General features: G+C 52.0%; 1 protein-coding gene across 1 annotated transcript in view; it reads left to right on the plus strand.

Moving 5' to 3' along the window:
- Positions 1-6,804, plus strand: part of FAM20A (FAM20A golgi associated secretory pathway pseudokinase) — a 31,386-nt gene extending 24,582 nt beyond the window's left edge. The window contains exons 5-11 of the mRNA XM_045836631.1: positions 974-1,066; positions 1,535-1,650; positions 2,145-2,325; positions 3,395-3,504; positions 4,307-4,388; positions 4,866-4,925; positions 6,150-6,804. Coding sequence (XP_045692587.1) covers positions 974-1,066; positions 1,535-1,650; positions 2,145-2,325; positions 3,395-3,504; positions 4,307-4,388; positions 4,866-4,925; positions 6,150-6,414 — 907 coding nt within the window. The 3' untranslated portion in view covers positions 6,415-6,804. The remainder of the gene's footprint in view (positions 1-973; positions 1,067-1,534; positions 1,651-2,144; positions 2,326-3,394; positions 3,505-4,306; positions 4,389-4,865; positions 4,926-6,149) is intronic.
- Positions 6,805-8,924: the final 2,120 nt, after the last annotated feature.

An 8,924-nucleotide genomic window follows, 5' to 3' on the forward strand; every position in this document is an offset into this window, starting at 1 on the left:
CTTAACAAGTGGCCACACCTTTCAAAATAGAAGCCCGACTTGGGGCAGCCCCTCCCTGTGTTTACCAGCACTCAGAAATGCACTCCACTGTTCCCATGGCTGGTGCTGCTTGTTTTCAGCTTTCTGCGACATTATGTTTATTTACATTTAAGTTGCATTTGCACCTATGGTGTCATCTCAAACTGTAGATTATAAAATTATTCAAAGATCATCATCCCTCCATGTTTATTAGCGTTGAGGCCAGGAGCCTCGATGCGCTTCGTGACTGGAAGGACCTTCCTGATCAGACACGCCCAGCCGGCCCACCACGGTCAGGCAGGCTGAAGCTTCTCAGGAGTCTATTCGAGTTAAAAACGTATATAAATCCACATCCTCTACACCGGCCTCCTCCCTCAACCCTCTGGCTGGCCAACTCTCATGACCCAGCGAGGTGTCTCAGAGGGGACAAGACAGTCCAGTTACTCCTCCCTACCACCCTAAGTCCCATAACTCTCTGTCCTTCAAACCTCAGTCATGGAATTGCACCTTTAGGGCACTTTTGCTTTTATAAAGCCCTGTCTTGCACCCCACCTCTCTTAGTCCTGAGCATCTGGGTCTCCCCTGTTCTGCTTTCACTAGCCAGTTCCCTCGCCTCTGTTCTGTCTGCAGACAGAAGGTCTGTATTTCTTCCCTCTCAGCTGCTGGGCTTTTTAACAGTCAGCCACTGTCACCAAAGTTCTTAAGGAGTTTTGGTATTGGGGATGCCAATAAGGCAGTGTCTCTCAGGAAGCCTGGGTCCTTACTAAGCAAGTCTCCTAGCTCGGGGAGTGACCAGCCACACCTGATTTGTCACTCCATCAACGATGTGTACCTTAGCACACATTCAAAGCACGAAAGTGCACTTTCCTTTCCCCCCTGGTCCCGCTCATCGGCTGTCTTCTCGGGCTCCCAGGTGAAGTCTGTGTCCAGGGCATGATTCCTTCCTTCTTTTCAGACAGCAGCGAGATGAGGAGACACCCGCAGATTTCTTCTACTTCATTGACTTTCAGAGACACAATGCTGAGATCGCAGCTTTCCACCTGGACAGGTAGGGTCTGGCCCCATGGAGAGGGCATTGACAGTGAGGGCCAGTCTCAAGAAGGGATGCTGGGGAAGACACCAGGTGGGAGCTCCCTGGAATGTCTTCCTACCGGCGCTTTGTCTCCTTCGTGAACACCACCTGAGAGCCTTTCAGCCTCGCCCTGGCCCCACTGAATCAGAGCCTGCATTTGAACAAGATCTTGTGTGACTCATATGCACATTAGAATATGAGAAGCTCTAACCTAGAACACAGCTTGGATGGTAGAAGTTTTGCCCAAAAGGCTTGATGGAATGAGAAATCCTCTTCTGTCCCTTCTGCCACCCCTTTCAATGTAGGTTTGCCCTGGACACCATCCACTCAGCCCTGCGTGGACCCCCGCAGCTGAGTGTGGTCAGAAATGCCAGTCCATTTTAATGGGTGACCATTGAACTCCTGGCTGTCCCTCAGATCTGACTAGGGCTCGCTCTCTTTCAGGATTCTGGACTTCCGACGGGTACCACCAACAACAGGGAGGCTAGTCAATGTCACCAAGGAAATCCTAGAGGTCACCAAGAATGAAATCCTGCAGAGTGTTTTCTTTGTCTCCCCAGGTAGAGTACTGGCCAAAGCAATCTTCTGGGTCTAAGAACACAGCAGGCCAACATGGCCGCCGCTGCGTTCAGCAGCGGTCTCTCCTGCCAGTGGCAACGTCCATTGCTGGGGCGGGCATATGCCGCCATCCAGCATCCCACCCTGGTCCCCCTGAGCTTCACACAAGAGGAGCTGGGGGTGGGAAAAGGTCGTACATGAGATGCTAACGAGACCAGGCGGGCACCTAATGACAGTGCCGACCTCCCTGGAATCAGGCGTTATCTGGACAAAGAACACACTGGTCATATGGACAGGAGGCAGTGGAGCTGGTCTGGGAACTTTCTCTGCTCTGGGACATTTGAAAATTGGTGCACAGGATGCTCGGTTTAAGAGCACTCGCCATCTGGAAAAGCTCGGGGGTCCCCTGCCCTCCCAGCGGACTTCCTGGGGCAGGAAGGTGGTCTGCCTCTGAGGCCCTTCTCTTACGCCTCCTCTCCGCTGCCCCATGCTCCAGCCAGCAACGTGTGCTTCTTCGCCAAGTGCCCCTACATGTGCAAGACCGAATACGCTGTCTGTGGCAACCCCCACCTGCTGGAGGGCTCCCTCTCCGCGTTCCTGCCGTCCCTCAACCTGGCCCCCAGGCTGTCTGTGCCCAACCCCTGGATCCGCTCCTACACGCTGGCGGGAAAAGAGGAGTGAGTTGGCCCCCAGCCGCATGGCCACACACATTAGTCCCTGAGAGTGACCCCAGCAATGTGAGAATGACATGTTCCCTGTCTCCCACACCAAGGACTTGTGGCTAGCTTGGCTTTTGGACCCCAAAAGCTACCTCAGTTTTCCTCTGCCTCATTGCATATAGATCCTGGAACCAGCTGGCCTGTGTTTACTCTCCCCTTAGTTCATTTATTCAGTTATAAAGAGCCTACTATGTGCCCAACACTAGGTGCTGGGGGATACAGAAATGAAAGACACTCAAGAAGCTCTGTGGTCAAGCTGGGGTCAGAGGAATAGCCAGATTCTGCAAACGCAGCAACACCTGCTGTGATACAGAGAAGCACTGAGGGCCCACAGGAGACACTGGTCCCCCCGAGTAAGCCCGTGAAGCCAAGGACCCCATTGTCACATCCCAGGGTTTAGCACACCCCTGGCACACAGTAGATACTTGGTGCATGGTAGTTGACTGAATGAATAGGTTCCTGGTGCTATTCATGAGGATTAGTAACCCAGAGAAGCAAAGTTCTGGAGGACAGGACAGATCCTAAGGGACTTGAGAAGGCTAGGAGCCCACCCAATGGAAAGGGCCATGGCCCAGGGAGGTGGGGTGGATCCAGACAGAGGAACATGTGTGAGAGAGACAGAGAGTGGCTTATGGGGGGCAAGGGATATCTCAGGAGAGCTGTAGGGCCCAAGGCTCAGTGAGAGGAGCTGCAGAGAAAGCAGGTCAGGGACACGTAGCCAGGCTGCCCCCGGCTGCCCCATCATCGCCCCTCGGGCACGTGGTGTGCTGGCCATCGGTGTGGCACCCAGCACAGCAGATACTCAGGAAACATGTCCTCAAAGGACCCAGAAAATTCTCACCCTGTGGACTCTGCGGCCTCCCATGTCTTTGCCCAGGGTCCACCCGAATGTACCCAGCTACCGTCTGCATGCCTAGGGCAGGGTGAGCCAGGCAGGGGTTTCGGGGTGGGGGGACAGGTGTGAGGAGGGCCCCCAACACCTTGCCATCTTGGCTTTTCCAGCCCCAGGACTGGTTCTCCCCCTCAGGTGGGAGGTCAATCCTCTTTACTGCGACACCGTGAAGCAGATCTACCCGTACAACAGCAGCAACCGGCTGCTCAACATCATCGACATGGCCATCTTCGACTTCCTCATCGGTAGGTCCCCTGCCCGGGGCTCTTGGCAGAGTGGGCTCTGCTGTGGGTCTGGGAGTCTCCCTGACCTTGGGCACGTTGCAGCCCGGACCACGCGGACTGAATAACCCCACACTGCCCATGGCCACAGCAGTGGCAGAGGTCCCAGAGGACAGAAGTGAGCATGTTCTCCTCCCAAAAGGCAGAGATATGAGCCAGCCAGGCCCAAGCGGGCCTCAGGTTTAGGCCTCAGGTTTGAACTCATTGATTCCCTGGATCAACTGCGGGGAAACCAGGAAGGAAAGAGCAGAGTGCCCAATGAACGGGGGCAGTGGGTAGGCCTCGGAAAGGGGCTGGTCATCTGCCTTTGAGTCCCTTGGGGACCGGGGAAGACTAGGGGGACAGAGTTCTGAAGGCAGCCAGCACACACATGTGCAGATCTGAAGTCCCACAGCCCCCACCCCACTCACTCTCACACCCTGTGGGAGGTTAAACTGTGTCTGCCTCCTACAAGCCTCAGTTGAGGAGCTCAGGTGAGGAAACCCAATATCAACGCGGAGTGTTCAAGTCCTGGGCCCGGGGGTTGGGGAAAACAGTGAAAGCCTTAGGTTTGCAAAGTCCACCCAAGGGTTTGTTGGCTTGTTTAGCTTCCTTCTCCCTCAACAATGTCCCTGATCACCCTGGGGAAATGACAGCTTGTGGCCCTGGGTTCAGACACCTGTCTGAACTGTTAAAAGGCCTCCATGCCCTGGAGAGAAAACAGGAGGTCAGGAGCACCTGCCCCCTGGCCTAGGGGCCTCATCTCCAATGTCCTCCTCCTTTACAGGAAATATGGACCGTCACCATTATGAGATGTTCACCAAATTTGGGGATGATGGGTTCCTTATTCACCTTGACAACGCCAGAGGGTAAGTGTCCCACCACTCCCCCTGCCCTGCCGCACCCCTTGCAGCTGCGCAGGGGAACCAGCAGCCCGAGAATGAGGAGCTTGTGGTCATGTTTCCTGTCTCCTTGCCCCACTTGTTTTTCTCTTGATCTGTGTAAACTACTACTTGTGTCTCCTCAACCCCAAGAGCACCAGTGAAATAGATTGGACTTTTCCATGGTTTTTTTACTGGAAGGTTCACTCCTGGAGACAGAGCACATGGCGGGTCCTCAGTGTCTGGCCCTCTGCAGTTGGTGAATGAGTGAACGGGTGAATGACTGCTTGGTTTCAATTCCTTTAGACAGAGAATTTTGTGACCTAATTGAGGACGGGGCTGCAGGGGCAGCTGCCAGGATCCTTGGCATTTTACCCTGAGCTGTGCTTCAAAAAAGAGCCTGAGGGAGAGAACCATTCAGAAGGGGGGTGCTGCTTGGCACCCACGAAAACCTGTGTCTTCTAGGTTTGGACGACACTCCCACGACGAAATCTCCATCCTCTCGCCACTCTCCCAGTGCTGCAGGTGAGGTCTCAGTTCAAGCACGGGTCATGACTGTGACACTCCATCCTGCTTGCAACCAAGTTCTGAGGCTCTTACTCAGTTTTCATTGGTTTAGGACATGGGTGGGTGGAATGACAGGAATTACCACTGATGGAATTTTCCCCAAGGACAGCTGAGAGTCTTTCATCTTTCATCATGGGATGAATTAGGATCTTAAAAAAAAAAAAAAAAAGCCTTTCAATCACTAACTTTAATCCTTAGCCCACTCAGATAATAATCACCCACTCTGGCAGAGCCTGTCTTGTGTGTGACTAATCAGTCCTCTGCTTCGCCCGGTGCTCACATAAGCTCATGAATATCACTACTTGATCACCAGCTAAGTAAAATTCTGACTCCAGTCCCACAAGCCCATGTCAGACTGAAAGAAGTACTGAACCCTTCGGCCACCATTTCTCTGGAGGACCTCTGACCTACTTCTCTGTCTCCCTGGTCTCACCAGGCTTGTGAAATTGCCCAGCTGCTCAGCCGCAGTTAGAGCTCATTAGAAATCTGTGACTCACACTTAGCAAAATCATCTCATTCACTTTCAGCTGGAACTCAGAACGAAGCCTGAATTGTCTGCATCCACTCTTGGGTTCACGCACAGGAGCTCCCCTCCCGCCACCCTTCCTCTCCTCCCGAGGAGGGCCGGCCGTGTATGACCAAAATTGGACGACGAGGCTGCTTAGGCCTCTGAGTCCAAGTAAGGTTTCTGTGTGAAATCAAAATCCTTAAGGCAAGGCTGGCCCCACCCCCGCTTCACCCCTCTGGTTTGAGAATCTGACACCGAGAAGTATATAAAGTTGCCAAGAAGCAACTGGGAGGCTGTCACCAGGCTTTTGAGGTGGCAACCGCCATCACTTTCGCTACAGGAAACCTCTTGTAGCTTTACATCTCCTTGGAAAGCCATTATCACTTCAGACTTCCTTAGCAATGTCAGATGCTCGAGGTCCAGCATTACTGGGTGGCATCACAACCAGCAGAGTACAAATGGCTCTGCAGGCCTTTGACCAAAAGGCCACTGGAAAAGGGCTGCAGAATACTGGGTCATCTCTCAGTCACTCCTTTTACCTGGTTTCCACTGAGGTGTGCTTAAGACATTCAGGGAGAGGCTCTCAGAACATCAGCTACAACGGCTTCTTGTGGAGGAAGTTAGTTATTTTCTTTACATTGACTTACGTGGTCCCTATGACTCTGCCCTCCCAGGATAAAAAAGAAAACACTTCTGCACCTGCAGCTGCTGGCTCAAGCCGAGTACAGACTCAGCGACGTGATGCGGGAGTCACTGCTGGCGGACCAGCTCGCCCCCATCCTCACAGAGCCCCACCTCCTCGCCTTGGACCGGAGACTCCAGATCATCCTAAGGACAGTGCAGGGTTGTGTGGAGGCCCACGGAGAACACAGCGTCATAGCCAGTGACCCAGCAGAACAGCCGGCCCCAGACTCTGGCCAGGCTAATGTGGCAAGCTAGGGGCTGGACCCGTCCAGCTGCAGGTACTACCCCTGGAGCCAGCAGTGGACCTGAGTGTGGACCACTGCGTGCTCACGCGCCCCCGGGACGTGGCAGGTCTTGGGGCATGAGCTCGGGAAGCAGGCGGGGCATTGGGATGATTCTGAAAGAGCAGAAGTGGGCTTCACCGGCCCTTCCTCCCTGGCACGCTGCTTCTCCAGTGGACGGCCTTGGCTCCCTCTTGCTCAGGAAGCACGGCTTCGCCAAGGCCACAGGCCAGCTCCTGGGCCCACTGAGAAATCAGGATAAATCTGGGTACACGGGCAGGCTTGAAAGGTTTGGAAACCTTGTTCCCAGAAGAGAGTATTCACTGTTACAAAAAAAATAAAAGGACATCCAGTGGACACCTAACTAAACCTCCAGATTCTTTGTACCTACAAGGGTAATTCCCAATCCCAATAAAGCATCTGGCATATCGCAAGCAAACAAAGAAATCTAAAACTACTAACTCTCAAATTGGTTCAAAGTAAACTTCACATTTTCTACTTATATTCTAGTCAACGTGGCCCAACCTGAGAGCGATAATCACTATTGACTGGTCCTCTAGAGTAATTTCTAAGAAATGTTATTACAAGAGGTAAAAGTAACAGGGATTTGCTCAGGATATCAGAAAAGGGATATTTCAACCTGAAGACTATCTAAATATCAATCAAAATAACATCAAGTATGTCAAAATTAGCACCCAATAACAGGAAGAATTCTAATGAAAGGGAACAGGGGTGGCCTTGAAGGTGGGACAGCACAGACCCAGGCCCAGCAGCTACATGAGCCCAGACTGAGGCGGGGGAGGGCCAGGGCCCGCCCCAGCTCAGTAACCACAATCCCCCCCAAGATCCCGGAATTGTGCCCCACTTGCCCCCCAAGAGCAGCAGGGGGCCATCTGGAGGTCCGGCAGGCTAGATGCCCTTGCCAGCAGTTTTCTCAAAAAGGACTAAATCAAGCTTACTTTGCAAACCTCCCTCAGAAGTGGGTCTATCGGGGATTCCCTGTCGCCTCCATATTCGACCTACTGACTTGCTGACGTCTGAAACTCCTTTAACAGGAGGCTGTTTCTTATTCCGTAATCCATGACTAAAAACACAAAATGCCAGGAAAGTAGGCATGCTATGGAGTGCTGAGTCGGTCAACAAGTGAAAACTCCTGGTTATATATCAACTTACAGGTACAAGGTCAAGAGCTAGGGAAGTCCTCCACTTCTGCCGTGTGCCCAAAGACAGCGCAGACTGGACCAGGGAGTCTCTGCCCCACCCTGACGCCCCACAGCACACTGCCCCTGAACCTCACGTCCCTCTTCCACCCCTCCCTGGGCTCCAACCACACATGAGGACGGACACGCAGGTTCCCAGTCCTCCCGAACACACAGAGTCCCCTACATCCAATGCACACGGAAGGAAAACCACGCCAAGATTGATGCAAACCACACAGCTCGAGGACTCACACCTACTCCCAAGTGTTCTTCCCACGGCAACACAGACACCCAGCAGAGTCTTGCCCAATTTATGAAGTTGTATTGCTTTCAAAAAAAAATTTTTATTGATGGATTTGAGAGGATGGGAGAGAAAAAACACCCCATCGATTTTTTGCCCCACTCATTTGTGCATTCATCAGTTGATTCTCCTATGTGCCCTGGCCAGAGAGCGAGCTGGCAACCTTGGTGTATAGGGACGATGCTCTAACCAACTGAGCTACCCAGCCAGGGCTGAAATTATGTAAAGAACAAAAGTCAGCTCATTAACAGAGGACCCTGAATTGCAGAGACCTCCCTTACAGAGGTAAGTGCTGCACCCCAGGGCCTCCCACGTCATGACCTGTTTGCCTGCTTCAGGCCAGTAATGCCCTTTGGAGGGACCAGGGAATTTCACTCAGGAGGAGCCATGTCCATGCAAGACATTCGCAGAAGAGCACAGTGGTCTGGGACTTCCGAAGTGCAGAGCCTCATAAAGGTAAGCTGCAGCTCCATCTCGCAGGGCCTTTCCTGTGACAACACACTGGTTTTCCAATGGCCTAGAATACAAATTTGGTGTACTTTACAGAGAGAGAACTGATTTTGACCACAATCTGTAGAGTACCCAGATACCTAACTATCCACTTATGTTAAATGTTCCATTAAGTTTTCACTAACAGCAAAATTAAGGCTCTATCATTTGTCAAAAACAGCAGAAAACATGACTCTCTTCTTAGAACTATCAAGTTCTTCTACCATGTTCCTTCTGGACCATTGTTCAACTTCCCATGACGTAAAAATCCTCCTGTCTCTATGTAAAAGTTGTTCTTGTTACTACTGATAGCAAACTAAACAGTGAAAGGGACTTCTGGAGCATGTCACTTGGCGGAGAAAAGGCGTTTAGAGAATTCACATATCCTTTAAGTCAGGACACTGGTGTTTGAAGAGTAAAAAATACAGTTGATTCTCTTATTTGTGGTAGTTGGATCATCTGTGAAGTTACCAGACACTAAATTAATGGATACTG

This window comes from Phyllostomus hastatus, unplaced genomic scaffold (assembly GCF_019186645.2).
Source record: "Phyllostomus hastatus isolate PE091 unplaced genomic scaffold, TTU_PhHast_1.1 phas_contig_210, whole genome shotgun sequence".
Taxonomy (NCBI): Eukaryota; Metazoa; Chordata; class Mammalia; order Chiroptera; family Phyllostomidae; genus Phyllostomus; species Phyllostomus hastatus.